Source organism: Mizuhopecten yessoensis, unplaced genomic scaffold (genome assembly GCF_002113885.1).
Source record: "Mizuhopecten yessoensis strain PY_sf001 unplaced genomic scaffold, ASM211388v2 scaffold10849, whole genome shotgun sequence".
Lineage (NCBI taxonomy): Eukaryota > Metazoa > Mollusca > Bivalvia > Pectinida > Pectinidae > Mizuhopecten > Mizuhopecten yessoensis.
Genome location: NW_018408752.1, coordinates 164,090 through 190,794, shown reverse-complemented (window position 1 = coordinate 190,794; position 26,705 = coordinate 164,090). Strand labels below are relative to the sequence as shown.

Here is a 26,705-nt window from a genome sequence, read left to right as displayed (position 1 = left end):
GTAACATCTTTAGTAAAGCTGGTCCTTAATGACTAAAACTGTAAAGGGGCCATACAACACTTCACCATAACCGGTAACATCTTTAGTAAAGCTGGTCCTGAATGGCTAAAACTGTAAAGGGGCTATAAAACACTGCCATAATTCTCTCTAATGAGGTTTTAAAAAGTGATTGGTATATGTCAAATGATCCTGTGTGAAATACGAAAGAGAAAACATGCTTACCTTTTATCATGATCCGTCAGTGGATTAAAACACGCCACCTTAAAAAGTTTACTGTATATGTATGTTAGTCACGTTACCTAGTACTTTAGATAAATATGGACAAACTAGTAATGGTCTAATATTTTTCAGCAAATTGAACTCAAAATCGTCGATTTATAAAGTGTGAAGTGGTTATCGATATTAATTACCGATCATTATAAAGTTGTTAACTCCATAACGAGGGTCCAGGTAATGATCGACCGACCAATTAACTAATCAACTAATTAGCGGCGCGCGCTACCCATATCGTCTTCTGCTTTGGTAATTAGTTCCCAAGCGTGTTAATTGTTACCGGAAGGTGAGCAGTGGTCAGTTTCACAGGTATCTTGATAACCATAATGATGTAAGTAAGGTTCACATCCTCATGATGAGAGTATTATCAAACAGCTGAGTAAAATGTGCTTCACGTTTAACATATATACCACAAGGCTCAACACTTAGACATCACATTTAAGTTAACTTTCTAAAGAGATATATTTAGTGGCTTTTCTGATACTTCAAAGTACCAGACATTTACGGTGTAGCTGAGAGACCGAGACAGTAACAGTTTAACAGCGAGCTGACGAAAAGGTTTGATTCAAACATTTCATACAATATCATAAACGCTATTTCTCTCATTAAAAATGACATAGGTTAATTGTATAATCCTAATTGTAAGAATCGAAATGAACCAACATTTTTTTGTAAAAATAATCAAAATAATATTTCGGTACAGAGTATTGGTTCCTTTGTGAATTTTACAATATTATGTATTTAATTTCCATCAGTTTAAATCTATAAATGAATCTCAAGGCGACAGCTTGCAATGTTCATTCTCGAAATGGATGTTGTATTTGACAGGCCCCGCCCCCGTACTACATGTATGTACAAGTGGAATGCATGTCGATTGCCTCAAACTGTCAGAGCCTCTCAGACACTTGAACCACATACAACAACTTTATAACATTAGTTCGTTCGTGTTGACCGGCGTGGGTCCTTATGTCAGTTATACTAAGTCTTAGAGAAGATGTCAATCCGACTTTTTATATTGTATTGTCACACATTGTTAAGACACTAACAGATGAATTAATTCCATGTACATAACCTGATCTCTGACCCCAAGCTCAGACTTCCCCTCGCGTATCATTTAATTTAATCATTCTAACGGAAGGTAAGCACAGATGTGTAGACGTTATTTAGCACTCCTGGTGTCACTAGTGATACTTTTATATCATTAACACAGTAAGCAATCGTACCGAAGAGTAGATTGGAGAAACACACGAAAAGTGTCAACCAGCAAACACTTTCAGTTGTTAGGGTTAAATAATCCTAAGTTATTTAGTGTTGATCTAAAAAGTAGAGTTTTAAATTTACAGATCATGACGATTTTTACTTCTGTTACAGATGTATTCTCCTTTGACCTTTACCCCGTGTCGCAGCCTTGACTTTGATACTGATGAGGTCAAATCCCTGATTACCCCGGAAGTAAAGAAGGACCTCCGTCAACTCTTTGATGATGAGGACTCGGGACTTGGAATGGATGATAAGATGGTAAGTGTCAAATGAATATTTCAACGACAGCAAAGATACTTTATTTAACATCAATGGCAAACGATAAGTAATGGGAATTTTGTATAAATTGTAGACGTATAATATATTTCTAATGTAACATTATTTATATTTTCAGCTCGCTCCAGAAAACTGCCGATCGGATGAGTTATCATTTAATTTGACTGCGATCCTGAACTTGACAGACTTCAGCAAAGAAAAGGTACGTAGCGCCTGGGATACATGCCTGTAAAATCAATGGTATACATGTTTGGACATTAATGCTGTAATTAACATGCAAATTCCACCTCATTTTTTTTTTGAAAAGTGTCAATCTTTCTGCTATATATTTCAGTTCTATTTCTCACACAAATATATAGCGATATAAAATATGGCACAAGGCACCGGTGCTATAGAAGAAGTCTCCGACGCCGGAAGTAGAAACAGCGCCATTAGCAGAAGGCGGGGTAAAAGCCGACTCAAGATCTACATATACTTAAGTCTTTTGGTGTTTATATACGTGGCAATAAAACACTTCCATACATGGATACTTTAATGTTACTAGTTTTGATTTCCAGTTACAGATAAGAAATAATAATTTACACCAACAAGGTTCGGGTTCCACACGATCTCTATTCACGGGCAAGCGTCAACGAGATAAAGATGACGATTCTCCAACTCCATCATCCAAGTTACAGAGAAGGGGCGAGGCTGTGTTCAGGAGGACTTTGTCTTTTGGGGTGAGTTTGAAAAATCCTATGAATTAAAACTACAATGCGTAAATTTCGAAAAAGCATTTTCTCTTACCGACAAATATCGTATTTTGAAATGAATCAATGTCAACCGTAAGCTATTATTACTGTAGTTTGAAATGTGCAAATGATTTTTTTGAAATTGAATTTGAATTTGAATTATTATTAGGACTGGTCTATGACGTCACCAGAGATTAGAGCCAATGACGTGAAGGCTGTTGTTAACCGTTTGGTAGAGGAGGAGGATTTGGTAGGGGACGGGACTGACACGTTTTGTCTGCCGACCATCAAGGGCAGACACCAGGACCTGAAATCCATCTCGGCGAATACGGTAAGGAGATGCATATAGTAATTTAAAAAAAAAAAAAAAAAAACCACAAACACTTGCTGCCTGGTCCCTAGTTCACCAGTCTTGTATCTGTATATATATACACACATGCTTTTGTGATTGCGCACTCTGAAAAGTGAATACACACGCGTCTTTATATAATTGCCTTTGACTAGAATCTCTCACAGATTAATACAAGCGTCTAGATTAGATATAGGTCCCCTTGTTTCCTACCGTTCTTGGGATCCAAGTGTTCCGCTTTCTATGGACAGGACATGTAGGTGTCAAGGACGTTATATTTGATGAAAGCAAAGAAGTTCGACGATTAGCACGGATAATTTTGTTCTTCTTTTTACCAAATATTGCTTTTGATAATAAATATTGTACTGATAATCAATTCCTAGCTCGCGTAGAAGCGACTTAAAACGAATGAGTAATCTATATATATTATAAAAGGAGGTGTTTCTTCGAATTCCCCTTACGCCGATAAAAGGTACATTCTTACACCAATTCATTTGAAAGTAGATCCATTAGGCTAAACTGAGAACAACATACGCTGGTTAGCTTACATGTACATCTGGCTGAGATGCGGTCAAACTCTACCAAAAAGTGATCGGATTGCTTCATTATGTCATGTTATTGTGTCCTAATTAACCAATTCATTGTTTAAAAACAAGAAAAGAAAACAATAACACATAAAAAATATAGAAAATCAGTGGAAACATATACCAAAGGATTTAGTTCATTTGAAATGGTATTTGTTGATTTATAAGCTTTGTCTTATTTTTTCCCCAGATGATTGATGTTTTGACTGGACGGTATGATGACGTCATCGGGAGTTACCACGTCATTGACTGCAGATACCCGTACGAGTTCAATGGAGGTCATATCAAGGTCAGTATCGAATAGCGTGCATCAGTGACAATAGACCAAGAAATGATGATGTGATTGCCATTGTGCATCAACGACAATAAACGATATTAAGAAATCATCATATTTACATGCATTGATTTCTTTTTGTATGGTTGTTATAACGAGCCCTTTCATTTTCAGCACGCTGAGAACAAGTACACACGTGACCAGGTGCAGCAGCTTCTCCACGAGAGACTGAGTAATGACGTCACCGGAAAGAGAAACATCCTCATCTTCCACTGTGAATTTTCCTCGGAGAGGGGACCCAAAATGTAAGTTTTTTTTATCACCTGTTAAAATTAAAGTAGGCAGACACATGTGGAGCTTGTGTGAGTCTATGGGTCGTATTTTTATGAGTATAATTTCAACTAACGCCGAGAATTCGAGTTTTACCTAACGTAATTTGATTTCTTCTCGTTATTGTTTTTACTTTAATGTGGAATACATTTTTCTTACTAGGATGCGTTTCTTGAGGACACAGGACCGTGCCCAGAACGAGGCTAACTACCCGACCTTGACCTACCCCGAGGTGTATCTCCTAGACGGCGGATATAAGGCGTTCTACCACACAGACGAGGTAATTGATCAGTTATAGTTAAAAGAAACAAAAATGGAAATATGTTTTTATAGAGCGCGCTTCTTTGTCTATAACCTACATGGCTGTCTATAATCTTATACCAGAAACTTCGTGAAAGCAACAGTTGTTTTAGATTTTCTTCTGTACTGTAATAAATAAATTCCGTCTTTGACAAATCTTCATACCACTAGGAAGAAAGTGATATTTATTTGTCAGCAATAAAACTCGTTGGGTTAAAGTAACAAGTATACTATTTGATATTCCACAGACTTTGTGCCACCCCATGGAGTACAAACCAATGCTGCATCAAGGCCACTCTGACGAATTACGTCACTTCCGGGCACGATCCAAATCATGGACATCAGGTGATAAACAGAAGAAAACAGCATCCCGACTCCGGTTTTAATCGGTACAAACACGAAATCTCTGCAGGTTTCACGGTGTCCGAAACACTAGGTTTGATTGTCAATTGTGAAAGACGAGAGTTAGATCCGAATCATGTGCATTGACTCCAATCATGAACATTGAGAAAAAGAAAACGGAAACGGAAAAGACGTCTTAAATTAAAGCTGAAGAATTAGGAATCGAAACAACAGCACCCGCTGACCAAGTGTTAACGGCCCTGTTGTGAACTTTTCCTGTTTATGTTTAACACATGATTTTGTTATGGAATGATTAATGATCTCGTGCGGATAAATGGGAAACATGAGATACATCTGAAGATGTAACTAGAAGTGCTAGGTACCCAATAGTGCTATGTATCATTGTATGATACTGTGTGTGTTATTGTGTTTTCACTTGTAATTGCTGTCGTATCGTGAAGTATGACTAAATTAGTATTGGTATGAAAACATTGTCTTTGTTGTTATTTTCATACGTGCAACAAGGATGTTACAGTTAAAAGGAGGCCGTAGCAATGAGTTATCTACTCCATATACAGTTTACAAGTCGTCCCTCGATAAGATTTTGTTAGAAATAGTAGTTAAAACCCATTTTAAAACAGGCTTAAATTCATAGGGGTCAACTCCGAAGTGCTCCAATACCTCAAAAATATTATTATACACAGGCAATTAGAAAAAAGTCAATGTGGCTATGACTTACATTAATATGCCTTCTGGATTCAAGGAGTCGCGTCTGATATGATGCTAGCTTAGATGAACAGAAATCCTGTAAGCAAATGGATACAGAAAAACACAACACAATGTTCATCATAACATATATCATTTACCGAACCCATACCTCTTATAAATGTAAGTAGCTTGAATTACATCTCCCAGCCTTCAGGAGTGTATTTTTATTTTACCTTTTAGGGTATGAACCCGATACCTTTAAAGAATCAAAACATTCTTCTCTCCACCCCTATCTGTCATTAGACTATTGACTTCATACTATAGTCTCACTAATTGTGTCTCTTTCTTACCGTTACCGTCCTGATATGTCTACTACTTTGTTTTTCATGTATATGACCCCATAACCTACAAACATTAATCTTATTGTTTCCCTGTTGCTCACATACCAAAATTAGTTTATTCTATATCAATTGACCATAAAACTGATACCATAGTGTTGTAATTATAGAATGTGGATTATTTTTCAAAACTTGATGTTATAGAAAAACACAATTTGAATTATTGTAAATCTTTCATAAATGTTACCTAATATAAAAAGTATTATTGAAATGGAAGAATTGCTGCATTATATAAATGCAAAACTTTAAGAAACAGCGGTTTTAAATATTAGGAAAATATCATTCACTGATGAATATTCGTGCCATTGAGTTCTATATGGTGTTTACTGTTATCTGTTATTCTCACCTCCTAACACTTAAACTGTATATGTTTGTTTCAGAATTATAAAGAATTGAATTATTTTGACCTTGTTGACCTGTCAGTGGTGTCTCTATCTGTTTCTGACATATTCTCACTTCGTGTCCCTGTTTACATAAGTAACAACTTTTTGAAAGCCTAAAAATGATTAACTTCTGTTGATTCTCTCCCCTTATCATACATATAACTGTTTGTCTGTTTGTACAATTTTTAAAAGGAAAGCGTAATTTTTACTTAATTGCACATGTGCTTACATTTCCAAAAGTTTTCAATCTAAAAAGTAATTTCGTAAACGCCCCGTTATAATTGTAAACTTCTTTTTCATACCATCTTATATTTCTGTATTGTTTTACCCTATCCCATATTTCTGTATTGTTTTACCCCATCCCATACCCTTACAACTTCCACGCTTGTTTGACAAAACTACAACCTTTATTTCATCCCTTCCTGGATCTTTGTAGTTTCTATATTCCTTTATGTCCCTAATCCATGCTTTAAACAATGGAGGTTCTCCAGAAAAGGGTCTGAATACCTGTGTTATCCCCTGAACCTCTAGTATAGAAAATCTCCTAGTCAATTGTATATTAAGTTCCTGAAATAATGGTACTAGATCAACATTTGCCATTTTGAGAGCTACTTAGGGTCAAAATAAAACCCAAATCACCTACCGTTATGTTTTTGTTGATGCGTTGTGTCCCGTTCGATTCCTTGGTCACTGGCACCAAATCAGCTCATGTCACGCGTGACAAGGGTTGATGGATGGTTAGAAGTTTATTCTGGTAACCTCAAGTGTTAGGATCGGTCTCTGTTGTGTGTAGCTGTACTCTATCTAGTGCAGTCTTTAGCCGTTCCTTGCATTTCTAGCCTCTTCTCTCGCCGTCCCTTGCTCTTCTAACTTCTTCTCTCGCCGCCATCCCGTGCTCTTCTAGTCTCTTCTCTAGCCGTCCCTTGCTCTTCTAACCTCTTCTCTAGCCGTCCCTTGCTCTTCTAACCTCTTCCCTGGCCGTCCCTTGCTCTTCTAGCCTCTTCTCTATCCGTCCCGTGCTCTTCTAACCTATTCTCTAGCCGTCCCCTGATCTTCTAATCTCTTTCTCAGCCATCCCTTACTCTTCTTACCTCTTCTCTAGCCGTCCCTTGCTCTTCTACCCTTTTATATCGCCGTCCCTTGCCCTTCTAACCTCTTCTCTCGCCGTCCCTTGCTCTTCTCTCGCCGTTTCTTGCTCTTCTAACCTCTTCTCTAGCCGTCCCTTGCTCTTCTAACTTTTTCTCTAGTCGTCCCTTGCTCTTCTAACATTATCCCCATTCTAATCTATCATAAGGTCCACAAACCCCATTATAATCAATTGGTACGTGCATAGCTGGTCAGTTGAGACTTAAGATCATATCTATGTAATCCTGGATTCACGTAGTTATTCCCTAGATAGGCAGAGAGATTCTTTATTTCCTCTGGATAGAGATTCCAAAAAAACACCAAACAATACAAATGCTAATTACAGTTTCCGATTCAAACATTGATCGGAATATTTAGTTAAATCATATCAAGTCACATTCACTTGCAATTTAAAGTCTTCAGTTCATGTCGGAGTGCAGCAGCTCAACTCCGTCCGCAACAACCAGCATCAAACTCTCCCGCTCGTCATCAGCCAATTGGATGCGCGCACTACTTCCCAATAGAAAATCCGTTTGGTAATTGCCCTCAAGAAATGAAAACTTTACACAATCTCTGACATTTACTACATTTACAACCTTATCAAGGAAAGCATCGCGTGTAAGGTACAACACTGGACACTCAATAAGTAAATGTGAAACAATATCGATGGTAGTTTTCGCACACAATCCACATGTAACCTCTTCAATTCATTTGTCACTGATAGTAACATAGGATCCACTAATTTCCAGATATATTGAGGAAACTTTGCACACAAACTCAGGATTGGATTAGGAGCTATTGATACATGTATTCCTTTGTACCTTTTTAATTCGACTTTGGAAGAGAGATCATGTTTCCATTTATCATAATACCAATACGACACAACATTTTTAATAAAGCTTTTCCATGAATTCTTTGGATATAACACATAGTCTGTGATTTGCTCTATAAAAAAATATCGATTTTTGAAATTTCGTCATTACTTGATAAACGTTCGGAATAAAACCCATTTTTCGTTTAAGTGTTTCCATATATAAAGCTACATAGCCTTACGATGAATACCAGGTACCACAAAAGTGACGTATCACCGTTTGCAAGTTTATTCCAAAAGTTAAGTTTTCTATTTTAAACTACACCCCATAGATCCATCAGACCCATACACTGCGAGGTAACTGCGGTGGACGATCTTTGCGGGAGACCAACGCACCGCCTGTAAGCATACCTCAAAGTTACATTTACTTGGTCAATCGTTTTATGAGTATATTGACTCCACAATTCACACCCATATATGATTCCTGGCATAATCACAGACGTGAGTATAGTCTTACTCGTCAAGGGGCCTAACCCATTATAGTGCATACCAACACCTACAAGTGAATTGAGCGTCCGCCTGCCTTTTTTACAAGAGTCAATTATGCCTTCATCGTCTTTCAGGTTGTAGGTGAAACTAATCCCCGCGTAGATGGTGCTAGTAACCCATAAGAGTTCTTTCTCACCAAGATGAACAGTGCGATTGAATCTCAATCTCTGGCGATTTAGTGTAAACTGCATGGCGTTACTCTTTTGGGGGTTTAATTAAGCCGCCACTAGCATGAATATCTATGCACAATGTTTAATTCCTTTTGAAGGTGGTCCATAGAAGCGGCCAAAACCATGGTATCCGCTAGAAGAACACCTGGAATATGTATATTTCCCACTTTCAGTCCAGGATTGTAATTGTCGAGTTCAGCTATTAGATCATTAATTACTATCAAAAAGCACCAAGTTCTTCACTGACCGACACCGGATACCTTTCGCTCAAAAGTTTATTATAAAGCACTGATGCTTCAACGTTTCGAAAAGAGTCAAATAAAAGGCGCCATAATTTCCCGTTTAAGCGAAGAAGGTACAACTTGTACATCATACTGGTTATTCATACACTATTAAAGGCCTTCTTTCTGGTTGTCCAAAAAAGCAGCGAATACTTTTGAATCCCTTTCTAGGTAATGGCCGATGGATTCCTTCGCCACAAACACTGCGTTATACTACCACTACGACTACGGAAGCCCTGCTTTGGCGGATGAGGGAAGTTTAGTTCAGTACAGTTCTTCAATAATCTATAGTATATGATCTTTTCAAACAATTTTTGAACTACAGGAGTGAGAGTGATGTCTCTATATTTATTCGGGTCTAGCTTATCTTTCTTCCTTCCTTTGAAAAGACTAATAACCACACCATATTTAAAATGTCTAGGACACTGTTCGGCAGACATTATTCCATTGTAAATTCTTACTAATACTTCAAGAGCTTCGTCATTCAAAGTTTATTATGCTCCTCCACGATACCATCATGTCCATCAGCCTTCCCAGAATTCATTTCACGCAGTGAAAGCTTCAATTCATGAAGCGTTACAGGTTCTTCACATTTTGAGTCGCAGTTATTAAAACTGTCTGTTTCTAGTTCGCATACGCGATCGATTATATAGCTTTTGAAGGTTTTATCAAAGTGTTCTCTTTCGAGTGGGCTTGCCAGCCGGCTATAATGATACCTCCATGCGTCTCGAACCATATCCGGATGGCGAACTATAGTGCCATTAACGCGGATTTCCGATGATCCGTTACCCGCCCTATTCCCACGCCTAGCCCTCACAGCTTTATAAAATGTACCCCTGTCCATTTCGGCATATCGAAGTTTTTGAAGTTGCTCCTGCTCATACTCGGACCTAGCTCTGTCAAGCTCGTTTGTAAACAACCTCTTGACGTGTTTATATTTTGTATAGGACTCGAAAGAATGTCCCCTAGGACGACCTTCAGATACCCAAATTGACATCGTATGCCTCATGTCCTTATGCAACGCTTTCACATTCCCACTGTTCCAATATGGTTTGAGGTAGTGTTTGTATTCTTTATGCAGAATTATATAATCAGGCGCAGTTTTCATAAATTTAACAAGGTTTTTGATACAACTATCAGCCTCACTCACTATACCGTTACCGATGTCATATGAACGTAGGAAGACTTCAACAGCTGCCTGATATTTTTGAATATGTGCCGCTGTTGCCGCTTTCCAATTGACAGTACGTAATGGGGTGCGTTGGCTATACAGTTCTGGAAATTTACACAAAACCGATTTGTACAGGAACATGATCCGACACATTGAGAAAATGGTCATCACAATTGCGACAAAAATTGACTAAATCGATTTTCGAGCTGTTTAGTAATATATGATCAATCAAACTAGCGTTTAAACCATTACCGGAAACAAACGTGTATTCTAGACCTGAGGACCACGACTGAGTGTTAGCTGATATCAACTGCCTTTCCGACATAAATTCTTCAAAAATTTTACCTCTGTAATTTGCTACATCGTGATTCTTTTCGCCATACGTCTTTGAAATATGAGCATTAAAATCGCCCATTACGATAACGGTCCCCTCCTCAACAAGCCTATCGTAAACGTCAGACATCGTATCGATAGTGTCGCGATAATCACGCAAACTCTGGTTAGAGGAGGGTAACAGTACCACTTGTCTGGATTCTGATGCTCATGACTATGTCGTTACCTTCACTGTAAAGCGGCGTAACCCGCAGACGCGTGTTCCATAATAATGATAGCGACGCCGCCAAAACCGCGGTTCCATCTGTTATTTGGATTGTCCGAAATCCGGCTATCGTGTCTTGCATATGACTTAAACTGTGTGTCTATGGAATCAAAAAAGCTTACTTGTTCAGACATTAACCAGTGTTCAACCACAACAGCCACGTCAACTTCCACTAAAGTTTCACACGGATACGGCGTACCATACATGGCTCCCCTCATGTTCCATGTCTGTAATATCATCTGGGATGAACTAGACACTAAAAACAACAAAACAGATATGTTGCATCTAGTCTCCATCACTATCGTCAAAGTTATTCGAATATCCGAAACCGTCATTTCTGTAACGCCCTTGCTTTACAGTCCTGTCACCATTTTGATATACGTAATCGTATTCGAAATTATCATTGTCTTTCCAATTCCATCGCATGGATTCGCTTTCGTGTTCGCGTTTTCCCCTGTTCGGCCCTCGTGAATCTTCCCAGTCCCACCAATCTCGAACTAGCACACCGTCTGGCCAGAATGAACCATTGGTGACAAGATGATAATGCTCCTCCACCACATTAACTCTCGCCGTGTATGTTGGATTCTCTCTGTCCAAATATTTTAATAACTGAACCCACGTGGCTTTAACACCACGATTCGCTGCATAAGATATGATAGACTGGATTATTCCGTTTGAGGAACCGTCTGCCTTAATTCTAGACATCAGTATACGTTAAGGTTTCGGCTTTCTCTGTACACCCTGGAATACATATTTAGGTCTGCTGTCAGAATTGTCTGTGATTGTTTTTGTCTCATTTAGTAAAACAGTTTGTGATTTTGATTCATCCCGACTATGTCCGTTGTTTTCGCTTCTCCTCGTAACTTGGCTGTTTGGCAACCGATTCTGATTCCGAGGCAATTGGACCGTGTTGACTTCTATCGTCACCGATATTACTAATATTTTTCGTTTTACTTTGATTCAACGGCCGTTGATTTTGTCTTCTGATTCGCGTCGAATGTTTTTGAAATCTTGCGCGTCACAACTACAATTCACAGTTGTCACGGTTTTGCCGAGGTTGTCGGCTGTATGTTCAGGTGTCGAGTTTGAGTAGAGCTCTTTCTCTAGAAGTGCTATTCGTCCCTTGCTCTTCTAACCTCTTCTCTATTCGTCCCTTGCTCTTCTAACCTCTTCTCTTGCAGTCTCTTACTCTTCTAACCTCTTCTCTAGCCGTCCCTTACACTTCTACCCTCTGATATCGCCGTCCCTTGGTCTTCTTACCTCTTCTGTAGCCGTCCCTTGCTCTTCTGACCTCTTCTCTCGCCGTCCCTTGCTCTTCTAACCTCTTCTCTATTCGTCCCTTGCTCTTCTGACCTATTCTCTCGCCGTCCCTTGGTCTTGTTACCTCTTCTGTAGCCGTCCCTTGCTCTTCTAACATTATCTCCATTCTAGGTTATATTTATACCCCATTATAATCAATTGGCACGTGCTTAGCTGGTTAGTTGAGACTTAAGATCATATCTATGTAATCATGGATTCACTCCATGTTACTAGGATGCCTCCAGCCCTTATCTATCATAAGGTCCATAAACCCCTCATAATCAATTGGTACGTGCTTAGCTGGTCAGTTGAGACTTTAAGATCATATCTATGTAATCCTGGATTCACTTAGCTATTCCCTAGATATACGTAACCAATTACACAATATCGAAACACTGACTGTGTCACACGTCCTTCACTAAGTGATGTATTTATGTTTCACCTCAGCATGACCCGGTCTCACACGGGATTATTCACAAATAAGGATGACCATGAATCCGATTTAAACTGACGATTAGCTACAATTTGGTGCTTTTCGAGTAGTCAAAACTTATTGCCTTGTATGATTAAGTTACTTTATGTGAAACAAATAGGGGGAAAACGTTTTAAATGATTTTGCATATAAATGTGTGCTGTCAACATTGACTTTTACTATTGTATATTTTGTTTTACATTTACTATTAACTTTTTGGAAAGTAAAAAAAGATCTTTGAGAGGAAAATCATCTGAACCCGAGACTTATTTTTTCCCACAAGGCTTTACCTTCGAGGGATAATACGGGCTAGGGTAAGAAAATTGTCATATAAATAAATAATAATATACATCCCGCAGTACATAGTTTAGAACTGTATGTCAAATTTATCAGAAATAACACTAATCGAGTGTAAAAGAGGCGTGTTTCCCCTGAAATTTGATGAACCGGGAGTAAAACAGAAATGGTGCGTTGCAGGCGGATATGGCTAGTGAGTACGGACATGATTCGGTCTGGGACGTGGCCCGTGTACAGCTAACAATCGCACAAGCATGTGTAACAAAATGGGCTGAAATCGACCTATTTTGTTACACAAACACGTATCCACACTAAAAGCATCAAAAAGGGATGAAGTCGTTTCAGTAAGAGGAGGATAGATTTAACAGATATATATACTCGATCTTAACACGCCGATATTATCGGTATCTAAGATAACGACCATTTTGAATAAAACATGAAAAGGACATTCCTCAAGTTAAATGGTATTGAAGCATTTTTTTATCATTTAATGTTACTGTGGTTCCGTTGTAGAATTGAAATGATCGTATAATGCGATTAATAATCGACATATATATGTTCCATCCTCGAACTTCCATGTTCTCTACATCCTTGCAATATGTCACGACGAAATCGAAGGCACGCTGTTACCTATTTGATTGGTTTCGGGTTAAAAAATCTGACCAATCGCTATAGGTTATTACAGAGGAGCAACTTCATAGCCCGTCAATTGAACTATTATGCTGCCGCGCGATTTTTTTGATGTACATCAATGGATCAAACTATCCACAAGGTGACGTGGGTGCAGAGAACGTAAGTGAGCACAACCCCTTGAATTTTGGGTATATAGTGATGACTTTCACTGCATTGTTTTCTAGGCAACGTTGTGATAACCCTTACTGCATGCTTATCTGTATGGGTATCAGTAACGTACTGATTCAAGTAGTTGTCTGGTAACAGCTGAAGGATTAACGAAGTGATGATAGAAAGGCTGGGTGTCAAATGTCGAACTTCAGATCTTTTCGTCGGCTTCCGTTGCTGGGATAGAGGGACCGTTTGTTTGGCGGTTTCCGTTGATGAGATAGAGGGACCGTTTGTTTGTCGGTTTCCGTTGATGAGATAGAGGGACCGTTTGTTTGCAAAGTTTGTTCTTTTTGAAATTTCATGTTTAAAACAATGAGAAAAACACACTGTATATCTTTATATTAATATATTAATGTATTTCTTTATATTAAAAATGCATCTTTCAATTAAAAAAATAACATCTATACAAAAAACAAAAGTCAATGTTGAAATGTATAGCATAATAAATTAAAGGCCCGTATATTAAATTTGTGTTCAAACGCATTTGAAATGGATTACAAATCTAACTTGGCGAGACATTTCCGGTCAAAAATTGTCCTTGTTATATTTACAATGTAATAAGAGTAAGACGATGTATATTCGCTGTAGATAAACCTACACTGAACAATGCAAGTTACCGGTACAGGTACTTGACTCGATGTCGCACACCAATAAAATGGTATGTCTCGAATATAAGCAATAGGATCACTGTATTTATGGATAGGTACACGTAGTGGCCTTGCTCAAGTCAGTGAGAGATTTTTCTATAGGGTTCGGGGATACTAATCGATTCAAGTTCACTTGGGGGAGAAAATGTTTGCCTTTCATCCCATCAATGATCAAGTCTTATGTTTATTATCTTCGTGATGCTATCAATACGTACATCTTATCATGTCGACTGTCAGTAACATCTGGTGCAAACGTGTCTACACTCCGCAGAATCAATAGTCTGAATCCGCAAATAATAGCTCATACACTATGGTAAATTTGTTCACGTTAATTATTATTTGAAGAAAGAGAATGTGACCGTGTGGTACATCCGGTTGAATACTGTATTCGCATAAGCAGTCACGTTTTTCCGACTGGCAAAGTTCCAAAACTGCTCCTTTATCAGGGTCGTGGAAATAATGTTCACTTTCCCCAGGACTCCATTTAGGAGCTTAGACATATCCGGGATATTAATTTCCGAGAGACTTGTGTCGCGGAGGACCACACTGGCGGCAAACAGGACGACGGAGATAATAGTTCCTGTCGCCATACACATGATCGTTATCAGAGCCATACATATGAGCAGGAAGACGAACATTGACATGGCGACCATACTAGATACCAAAATGAAAATGAGTATAGGGTACATGCTGGAAATGTACACGTAAATCTCTCTCAAAAGAAGATAGACTAGTCCACGGCCTCCTCGTAATATGCTGATGGTATATTTCGCAGGATATTTCTTTTGGACAATGGAATGGCTTATGCTCGAATTATTGTCGTCAGTAACGTAGAAGCATTTTCAGATCTGTAAAATAAATGAGGAAAGTGATTAATACTAAGCGATACCAGCGTGCGTCATCACATACACATCACATGTAACCCGAGTAAGACTCATTCACACTTCCGATAATAATAATTAATAATTCGAGGTTCTTATATACCGCTTTATCACAACCTAGTTCGTAGGTCGTCTCAAAGCGGGTCACAAATTATTATCCGTGGTTATAGGGCCTTTGCAATCAGCCAATACCTATCCAACTCACTGGGGAGCATACAACCGGAGCTGCCATTTCGGCGCTAACAGCTAGCATTCAACAATTTTAGCACTGCCAAACCACGTACTCATTTACAGCTGAGTAGACTGGAACAAGTGGAGTATCTTGCTCAAAGATACAACACAGTGCCGTACCGTGACTCGAGCTTGCAACCCTTCGGTCATGTGCCCGGCGTCCTACCACTATAGACTACCGTGCCTCCATTAAACTTTCATCATATTCAGATTCTTTATTCTTCGTGTTTTACAAGATGTCTGAGAGAAGACATGATAGTACAACATTACATAATGTTATTCATTTACATCATGAAAAGTAGCCTTACATCTACATGCACTATGATCTTACTTCATATTATACAATGCTTGACACAATATTCTATGATTTATTTAGATGCAACAACACACATCATAACAAAACAGCATATTGTTATTAAAATGGAACATTCAGAGAAAGTGTTTTTCTCCTGCCCAGACAACTCCAACAACCCAGGTGGAGTATAAAATGGTCTGGGGGGGATGTTGCGGTATCTGTGCTGTGGCATTCAAGTGAAGTGGCACTATAAATGATACCGTTGGAAGTACGGTCCCACTACAAACAGAACACAATACATATCCAGCACACACGTAGGCATACACGCATAGGGAGATATTAGCCAGGTGGTTTAGGTAACTAAATCCTCGATATCTAGGGGTTACGCTCACTTTCGCTCTCTACAGCGCGAAAGTGAGCGTAACCCCTGGGTATCGAGGATGAGGTAACTAGTGGATAGCGCCTGATAAGGCTGCTGCTGCGAATTCCTCAAAATTGTATTGATTAATGTATATGCTAATTGTATTCACTGTATTAAATTGTATATCTATGTACTGTAAAGCGCTTTAGAGTAGCTTGTGTTAGCTAGATAGGGCGCTATATCAAATGTTATATATTTATTTACATGATAATATAACATATCACAATTTAATATCACACATTGTAACCGAATAGTTTTATATATTAAATGTTGTATATACTATATTACAATGTCCTATAATATAACAACTGGAAGCACAGTATAATACAGTTAGATGCATTAATATACATTGTCCGAGTTTCCTCTGGCCCTAATATAGATATCTATATGTGAAAATGTCTAAATCTGGAGTTAGGGCCAGAGGAAACTCGGGCTATAATATACAATGACATTCATTATAATCTTCAGCAAATTCGAAGGTGTGGATTACTTGAAAACATAATTTGTATGAAGAAAAGGCCGATTTATTACCAAAGCTTTTGCTGGATAAGTAGATTAAACGGTACCGTGCCCCCCACCCCCCACCCCCCACCGATCCACCCAATTTAAAAAGTAACGTATATACATTTTTTTCTGAACTCGTGAAGCAATATGCAGTCGTTTGATACCGGAAATAGATTAATTTTGACTTTGTCCTTTGTGAGCAAGGTTAATTGTTTACCATGGCACATACCATTCTTGTCAGACATTATGTAGTCACTGATACGTCATTGTGTGAAGGACCTTCCGTCCGGTTAATACGTTGTTATGTATATGGATATGAAAGACTCGTATCAACCTCAGACTTAGTCCCGTGACGGTCGATATTACATCTCAGGTTTATAATTTTATAAACAACTTAACGCGGACTTACCTTATATACAAATGTACCTTTGTTCCACAATATCACACGTGTTGGTTATATCACGGAATAAGATATAATTCCGTGGTTATATATAGCACAGTTTCTCCATAAATACATTTGAAAATGTCTTCAGTCGATTAGTCAGTGACGTCCATCCCGCAGGAGTACTATGGTGATGTAACTGGTATGGCCTGTCGATAGATAGATTTTACGTCCGCTTCACTACCGAGTAGTTCGGTTATCCAGCTGACGATATGGCCTGTCCGTACTTGTGTTAACATGTAGTGGTCAGCGCCTGACTGGACGCCGACACCATGATGTAATCACATGTAACCTCAGTAAGGCGATGGTATAGCTTTGTGCCACTGACAATGATTATATATTTGCTTTTGTATGTTGACAACATTGCTATGATGTCATCTTGTATTTTACTCTATGTTCTCTGCCATCTTACATAAATGGATTGTAATATTTACTTGTATGTGCATGTATATTGTAACTACTACAAATACGATAGAATGAACAACGATTCAGATTTCACAAGATTTTTGCTCATTCATGATGTAATTTCTCCACATATTTTATGGACAGTAGCATTAAAATTCCCTGAACATCTAAGCAAGATAAGCAATATAGTTCGATTATGTGCTAATTTAAGTTCAACAAATATTATTGAATTATGCCATTTTTGTGGTATTTTACATAATGACCGTTTAACACATATAGTACTCCATTGTACAAAAACTGAAAGTCTTAGAGACGATCTATTGTGTCTTATAAGTACGGCTTTTGATATAGATCTTAGCGTGTTCTTATACTCTTTGTCTGATTATGATTTAATTCATGTATTACTTGGGGGTTGCCTTCCCCACATATTAAGTTCATCTGATTATGTAACCTTTGTACTGCATAATGCTATTTTTATTGACAAAATGTTGCTGTTGTATCAGCGTTAATAATGAAATAACACGTATAAATGTACGTACAATAGCAATGTCTACCTAATTACTATTTTTTCTCTTATTTTGTGTGTTTATGTGTGGGTAAGCCTGAGAGGACCTTGTTATTAGTTTGTATGATTTGTTGTTAACGAGACCATTCTTTCTGTATAACTTCTCTCTTCATCTCTGTAGTTAACTGATGTATTTATGTGCATTTAAGTATCAATTAATAATATTTTATTTGTATTTTGACTACACTGTACATTTTTGTAACTCTTCAATTTGGAGGAAATAAAGAAATAATAATAGACAATCATTTGTAAAACGGTTTGCAAGTTACGCACCCTGTCAAGGCACGGACTTAGATATAGTCGAATCTAATTCCGTGGTCAAGGTCATCTTAATGACCCAAGGGTAAAGTGTCTGATACAGACCTGTCATCACACACGTATGATTTCGTTTACTGATAACTTTGATGATAATGTATATCCGGAGGCATTTTTTTTACCGTGTATGCTTATAGCATCTTCTTAATTAGTAGTCTACATAGGGGTACATGTGTACGACGCCGGAAGTGAACCGGGGTATGGCGTAAGACGCCGGAAGTTGACCTTTGGACGAAGTAAGGCGCCGGAAGGAGATACTTAATTAGACTCACATATTGTTGATACAAGATGCAATACTTTCCATGTCGCATATTAAAATATAAACATTAACAGGAAGTATTTTGCAATAAATCCGTGTGTCGTCCTCTGTAGCCAATCATGCGGCTTTTCAAATCAATTCATTTTATTCTGTAAAGCCTTACGGCTTATGAGGTACACGACAATTAACATGATACATGTAGTTACAATCTGTACAAAGTCATATACCTTATACCAAAAGACGTCATGCTTTTGATGACGCCGCGGTCATATCAAAACACAGGGGTTCTGTCGTCATTGAGTGATATTCACCTCCTACAACCAGGGACTTAAAATATAGCATCCCGTGCTTCACCAAACAATGTCTCTTTAGTTTTACGAAGAAACAGACAAGTGGTCTGAACAATGCATATATATGAATTATAAGGACAGATTGTGTAATAATGACGGACCACTACTTATATCTACTGTTGGAGTACATGGTATTATATATATGTAGGTGTATATAAATGTAGGTGTGTATATATATGTATGTGTATATATATGTAGGTGTGTATATATATGCAGGTTTATATAAATGTAGGTGTATATATATGTAGGTGTATACATATGTAGGTGTGTATATATATGTAGGTGTATATAAATATAGGTGTATATATATGTAGGTGTATATATATGTAGGTGTATTTATATGTAGGTGTGTATATATATGTAGGTGTAAAGAAAACATTGAGAAGTCCTTGTGTTGGAATTAAATATAAAAAATAGAACAAAAGACAGAGATAGCGTCTCTAGGCCTTTCTCGGGTTGATTCCCCGTTTATCAGGAGACTGTTTATTTTGAAAACAGGTATTGTGAGGTCATAGTTGTTTACACAAGAAAGTATGACCTCATCAATAATGCAAAGTCATTATGACGTCCCAGAAGGCATACACATAAATCCATGACGTCAACAACAGTACAAGCTTAATTGCATTCATCTGATGTGATAAAGAGGGGAGTTAAGGAGTCGGAGTTAATTAAACTGTTGAAACCCAGTCTGAATAGTTCACATTAACTTCCACGTGTCATGCTTTAAGCAATTGCTGTGCTTTAAATATTATTGTTCATATTTTATTGTTGCCGTAAATGACACATTTTGTATCTCCCGCATTTTTTATTGTTGGTAAGATCATTAGGTTATGCATTTGTCTAAGTAATGTAACGTCACAATTTAGCTTGTATTGTTGTTGACGTCATGGACTCATCAATGTAAATCATTGTCTATCGTCGCCTCAGATTATTACATATTTTACCGGAGTAATAGTTTGTAACACTCTTTATAATCATATCGTAATAAATACGTCTATATATATAAACTTTTTTAGTTATAAAGATATGTATATGGTCTTATATTTATCACCACCGTTTCTATGTTGCGTTATCTCCCTTTTATACCACTGTTGTTGGTGAGGACACTATAACCAACTACAGTAAATGTGACTGTGAGAGTGACATTGGTCTTTTTATTAATCACTTTTTCTGTAATATCATATAATATCCATTTCAATAGTAATAAATGTTTAACTTAACTGGATGTTTTGAAAAAAGACCTGTCCTACCATTTTGTTAATTCTAATTCCGTATAAATCCTACTGTTTTAACAATATGGTATCTTGAAGTTTTTTCTAATGAAAACATGTTAAATGATATAATGTTTCTATATCCCCATAAGCATCTAGTATCGTATAAACTTGTTTTTAGTATGTTTAAACTTTTCTATTTGTAGACAGGTTTTAGCATTAGAAATATGTAAATCGGAATCTTATAGAGTTATGTAATACAGTAATATCTGCACAACACTTCACCATGACCAGTAACATCCTTAGTAAAGCTGGTCCTTAATGACTTAACTGTAAAGGGGCCACACAACACTTCACCATGACCAGTAGCATCCTAAGTAATGCTGGTCCTTAATGACTAAACTGTAAAGGGGCCATACAACACTTCACCATGACCGGTAACATCCTTAGAAATGCTGGTCCTTAATGACTAAACTGTAAAGGGGCCACACAACACTTCACCATAACCAGTAACATTCTTAGTAATGGTGGTCCTTAATGACTAAACTGTAAAAGGGCCACACAACACTTCACCATGACCAGTAACGTCCTTAGTAATGCTGGTCCTTAATGACTAAACTGTAAAGGGGCCACACAACACTTCACCATAACCAGTAACATCTTTAGTTATGCTGGTCCTTAATGACTTAACTGTAAAGGGGCAATACAACACTTCACCATGACCAGTAACATCCTTAGTAATGCTGGTCCTTAATGACTGAAACTGTAAAGGGGCCACAAAACAGTGCCATAATTCTCTCTAATGAGGTTTTAAAAAGTGATTGATATATGTCAAATGATCCTGTGTGAAATACGAAAGAGAAAACATGTTTACCTTTTATCATGATCCGTCAGTGGATTAAAACACGCCGCCTTAAACAGTTTACTGTATATGTATGTTAGTCACGTTACCTAGTACTTTAGATAAATATTGGCAAACTAGTAATGGTCTAATATTTTGCAGCAAATTGAATTCAAAGTCGTCGATTTATAAAGTGTGAAGTGGTTATCGATATCAATTACCGATCATAATAAAGTTGTTAACTCCATAACGAGGCACCAGGTAAAGATCGACCGACCAATTAACTAGTCAACTAATTAGCGGCGCGCGCTACCCATATCGTCTTCTGCTTTGGTCATTAGTTCCCAAGCGTGTTAATTGTTACCGGAAGGTGAGCAGTGGTCAGTTTCACAGGTATCTTGATAACCATAATGATGTAAGTAAGGTTCACATCCTCATGATGAGAGTATTACCAAACAGCTGAGTAAAATGTGCTTCACGTTTAACATATATACCACAAGGCTCAACACTTAGACATCACCCTTAAGTTAACTTTCTAAAGAGATATATTTAGTGGATTTTCTGATACTTCAAAGTACCAGACATTTACGGTGTAGCTGAGAGACCGAGACAGTAACAGTTTAACAGCGAGCTGACGAAAAGGTTTGATTCAAACATATACAATATCATAAACGCTATTTCTCACATTTAAAATGACATAGGTTAATTGTATAATCCTAATTGTAAGAATCGAAATGAACCAACATTTTTTTGTAAAAATAATCAAAATAATATTTCGGTACAAAGTAATGGTTCCTTTGTGAATTTTACAATATAATGTATTTAATTTCCATCAAAAAATCTATAAATGAATCTCAAGGCGACAGCTTGCAATGCTCATTCCCAAAACGGGTGTTGTATTTGACAGGCCCCGCCCCCCGTACTACATGTATGTACAAGTGGAAGGCATGTCGATTGCCTCAAACTGTCAGAGTCTCTCAGACACTTGAACCACATACAACAACTTTATAACATTAGTTCGTTCGTGTAGACTGGCGTGGGTCCTTATGTCAGTTATACTAAGTCTTAGAGAAGATGTCAATCCGACTTTTTATGTTGTATTGTCACACATTGTTAAGACACTAACAGATGAATTAATTCCATGTACATAACCTGATCTCTGACCCCAAGCTCAGACTTCCCCTCACGTATCAGTTAATTTAATCATTCTAACGGAAGGTAAGCACAGATGTGTAGACGTTATTTAGCACTCCTGGTGTCACTAGTGATACTTTGATATCATTACCACAGTAAGCAATCGTACCGAAGAGTAGAAGGAGAAACACACGAAAAGTGTCAACCGGCAAACACTTTCAGTTGTCAGGGTTAAATAATCCTAAGTTATTAAGTGTTGATTTAAAAAGGAGAGTTTTAAATGTACATATCATGACGATTTTTACTTCTGTTACAGATGAATTCTCCTTTGACCTTTACCCCGTGTCGCAGCCTTGACTTTAATGCTGATGAGGTCAAATCCCTGATGACCCCGGAAGTAAAAAAAGACCTCCGTCAACTCTTTGATGATGAGGACTCGGGACTTGGGATGGATGATAAGATGGTAAGTGTCAAATAAATATTTCAACGACAGCAAAGATACTTTATTTAACATCAATGGCAAACGATAAGTAATGGGAATTTTGTATAAAATTTAGACGTATAATATATTTCTAATGTAACATTATTTATATTTTCAGCTCGCTCCAGAAAACGGCCGATCGGATGAGTTATCATTTAATTTGACTGCGATCCTGAACTTGACAGACTTCAGCAAAGAAAAGGTACGTAGCGCCTGGGATACATGACTGTAAAATCAATGGTATACATGTTTAGACATTAATGCTGTAATTAACATGCAAATTCCCCCTCATTTTTTCTTTAAAGAAAAGTGTCAACCTTTCTGAGTGCTATATATTTCAGTTCTATTTCTCACACAAATTTATGACGATATCAAATATGGCACAAGGGGAGCTATAGAAAAATATGGCACAAGTGGAGCTATAGAAAAAGTCTCCGACGCCGGAAGTAGAAACAGCGCCATTAGCAGAAGGCGGGGTAAAACCCGACTCAAAATCTACATATAGATACTTAAAAGTCTTTTGGTGTTTATATACGTGGCAATAAAACACTTCCATAGATGAATACTTTAATGTTGCTAGTTTTGATTTCCAGTTACAGATAAGAAATAATAATTTACACCAACAAGGTTCGAGTTCCAAACGATCTCTATTCACGGGCAAGCGTCAACGAGATGAAGATGACGATTCTCCAACTCCATCCTCCAAGTTACAGAGAAGGGGCGAGGCTGTGTTCAGGAGGACTTTGTCTTTTGGGGTGAGTTTGAAAAATCCTATGAATTAAAAGTACAATGCGTAAAATTCGAAAAAGCATTTTCTCTTACTGACAAATATCGTATTTGGAAATGAATCAATGTCAACCGTATGCTATTATTATTGTAGTTTGAAATGTGCAAATGCTTTTTTTGAATATGAATTTGAATTGGAATAATCTTTAGGACTGGTCTATGACATCACCAGAGATTAGAGCCAATGACGTGAAGGCTGTTGTTAACCGTTTGGTAGAGGATGAGGATTTGGTAGGGGACGGGACTGACACGTTTTGTCTACCGACCATCAAGGGCAGACACCAGGACCTCAAATCCATCTCGGCGAATACGGTAAGGAGATGCATACAGGCATTTTGAAATTTAATTTAAAACACAAATACTCGCTGCCTGGTCCCTAGTTCACAAGTCTTGTATCTGTATATATATATACACATGCTTTTGTGATTGCGCACTCTGAAAAGTGAATACACACGCCTCTTTATATAATTGCCTTTGACTAGAATCTCTCACAGATTAAAACAAGCGCCTAGATTAAATATAGGTCCCCTTGTTTCCTACCGTCCTTGGGATCCAAGTGTTCCGCTTTCTATGGACAGGACATGTATGTGTCAAGGACGTTATATTTGATGAAAGCAAAGGAGTTCGACGATTAGCAGGGATAATTTTGTTCTTCTTTTGACCAAATATTGTACTGATAATAAATATTGTACTGATAATCAGTTGTCAGCTCGCGTAGAAGCGACACAAATTAAATGAGCAATCTATATATTATAAAAGGAGGTGTTTCTTAAAAAGTACAGAAAATCAGTGGAAACAAATATCAAAGGATTCAGTTCATTTGAAATTTGAAATGGTATTTGTTGTTTTGTACGTTTTGCCTTATTATTTTCCCAGATGGTTAATGTTTTGACTGGACGGTATGATGACGTCATCGGGAGTTACCACGTCATTGACTGCAGATACCCGTACGAGTTCAATGGAGGTCATATGAAGGTCAGTATCATATAGCGTGCATCAGTGACAATAGACCAGGAAATGATGATGTGATTGCCATTTTGCATCAACGACAATAAACTATATTAAGAAATCCTCATATTTACATGCATGCATGATTTCTTTTGTATGGTTGTTATAACGAGCCCTTTCTTTTTCAGCACGCGGAGAACAAGTATACACGTGACCAGGTGCAGCAGCTTCTCCAGGAGAGGCGGTGTTATGACGTCACTGGAAAGAGAAATATCCTCATCTTCCACTGTGAATTTTCCTCGGAGAGGGGACCCAAATTGTAAGTTTTTTTTATCACCTGTTAAAGTGGGCAGACAGATGTGGAGCTTATGTTAGTCTAGGGGAAGTATTTATATAATTTCAACTACTTCTTGTTATTGTGTTAGCAATAATGTGGAATACATTTTTCTTATTAGTATGCGTTTCTTGAGGACCCAGGACCGTGCCCAGAACGAGGCTAACTACCCGACCTTGACCTACCCCGAGGTGTACCTCCTGGACGGTGGATATAAGGCGTTCTACCACACAGACAAGGTAATTAATTGATCAGTTACAGTTAAAAGAAACATACATGGAATTATGCTTTCATAGAGCGCGCTTCTTTGTCTATGAATTCCATGGCTATCTATAATCTTATACCAGAAACTTCGTGAAAGCAACAGTTGTTTTCGATTTTTTCTGTACTATAATAAATATATTTTGTCTTTGGAAAATCTTCATAACACTAGGAGGAAAGTAATATTTATTTGTCAGCAATAAAACTCGTTGGGTTTAAGTAACAAGTATACTATTTGATATTCCACAGACTTTGTGCCACCCCATGGAGTACAAACCAATGCTGCACCAAGGCCACTCTGACGAATTACGTCACTTCCGGGCACGATCCAAATCATGGACAGCAGGTGACAAACAGAAGAAAACAGCATCCCGACTCCGTTTTTAATCGGTACAAACACGAAATCTCTGCAGGTTTCACGGTGTGCGAAACACTAGGCTTGAATGTCAATTGTGAAAAACGAGAGTTAGTGTGCATTGACTCCAATCATGAACATTACGAAAAAGAAAACGGAAATGACGTCTTAAATTAAAGCTGAAGAATTAGGAATCGAAACAACAGCACCCGCTGACCAAGTGTTAACGGCCCTGTTGTGAACTTTTCCTGTTTATGTTTAACACATGATTTTGTAATGGAATAATTAATTATCTCGTGCGGATAAATGGGAAACATGAGATACATCTGAAGATGTAACTAGAAGTGCTAGGTACCCAATAGTGCTATGTAACATTGTATGATACTGTGTGTGTTATTGTGTTGTGTGTGTTATTGTATTGTGTATGTTATGTGTTTTGACTTGTAATTGCTGCCGTATCGTGTAGTATGAATAAATAAGTATTGGTATGAAAACATTGTCTTTGTTATTTTCATACGTGCAACAAGGATGTTACAGTTAAAAGGAGGCCGTAGCAATGAGTTATCTACTCCATATACAGTTTACAAGTCGTCCCTCGATAAGATTTTGTTAGAAATAGCAGTTAAAACCCTGTTTTAAAACAGGCTTAAATTCATAGTGGTCAACTCCGAAGTGCTCCAATACCTCAAAAAATATTATTATACACAGGCAATTAGAAAAATGTCAATGCGGCTATGACTTACATTAATATACAGATGCTAGCGTAGTAAAATAAAATCCTGTATGTTCAAAAATATATCCACGAGTTCCAATCATATGTGTTAATTGTGAATTAATAAATTCGTATCTGTTACGCCAGTAATTCTAGGGTGTTTTATCCTCTTTTACATTCTTATATTCCAGTGCATTGAGGCAAAATCGTCAAATCGAGAAATTAGCATTCTATCTTACAAATTTGAATAGTGATGGCGTGAACAGACGTTAATGTACGACTATAAATTCCTATGTTTATTTGTTGATGTATTCATGAAAACAGTTTGCACAAAAAATATCACAATTCTACAAGGGACTGTCCTTGTACCAGTTCTATTTATTTGTCATAACATTCCACAACGACTTTGAAACCCAACAAATACCAGCGACCATCTACTTCGTCTAAATGTTACAACATCATATCTAACATTGAAAAGAAAAGCTAGAATCTCTTCTGGCGCA

The 26,705-nt window shown here is 37.6% G+C and overlaps 2 protein-coding genes and 1 long non-coding RNA gene across 4 annotated transcripts in view; 2 read left to right on the top strand and 1 right to left on the bottom strand.

The window, feature by feature from the left end:
* Nucleotides 1–5,167, top strand: part of LOC110462987 (M-phase inducer phosphatase-like) — a 19,031-nt gene extending 13,864 nt beyond the window's left edge. Inside the window, exons 2-9 of the mRNA XM_021517293.1 lie at nt 1,645–1,791; nt 1,928–2,011; nt 2,367–2,528; nt 2,710–2,871; nt 3,664–3,762; nt 3,922–4,052; nt 4,240–4,357; nt 4,626–5,167. Coding sequence (XP_021372968.1) covers nt 1,645–1,791; nt 1,928–2,011; nt 2,367–2,528; nt 2,710–2,871; nt 3,664–3,762; nt 3,922–4,052; nt 4,240–4,357; nt 4,626–4,763 — 1,041 coding nt within the window. The 3' untranslated portion in view covers nt 4,764–5,167. The remainder of the gene's footprint in view (nt 1–1,644; nt 1,792–1,927; nt 2,012–2,366; nt 2,529–2,709; nt 2,872–3,663; nt 3,763–3,921; nt 4,053–4,239; nt 4,358–4,625) is intronic.
* A 9,618-nt stretch (nt 5,168–14,785) lies between these two features.
* On the bottom strand, nt 14,786–17,525 carry LOC110462988. Its single transcript, XR_002464332.1, has 2 exons — nt 17,213–17,525; nt 14,786–15,319 (listed from the first exon to the last, which is right to left on the bottom strand). It is a non-coding gene; the product is annotated as an uncharacterized LOC110462988 (long non-coding RNA).
* Nucleotides 17,526–22,230: 4,705 nt separating this feature from the next.
* On the top strand, nt 22,231–25,970 carry LOC110462986 (M-phase inducer phosphatase-like). Of its 2 annotated transcripts, none has more exons than XM_021517291.1 (9): nt 22,231–22,409; nt 22,642–22,788; nt 22,925–23,008; nt 23,400–23,561; nt 23,743–23,904; nt 24,469–24,567; nt 24,729–24,859; nt 24,996–25,113; nt 25,385–25,970. In XM_021517291.1, the coding sequence occupies exons 2-9, from the start codon at nt 22,642–22,644 to the stop codon at nt 25,520–25,522; spliced, it is 1,041 nt and encodes a 346-aa protein (XP_021372966.1). In that variant the 5' UTR covers nt 22,231–22,409; the 3' UTR covers nt 25,523–25,970. The 2 variants fall into 2 exon arrangements, with proteins under 2 accessions (XP_021372966.1, XP_021372967.1); XM_021517292.1 differs by lacking the exon at nt 22,231–22,409 and adding an exon at nt 22,416–22,480.
* Nucleotides 25,971–26,705: the final 735 nt, after the last annotated feature.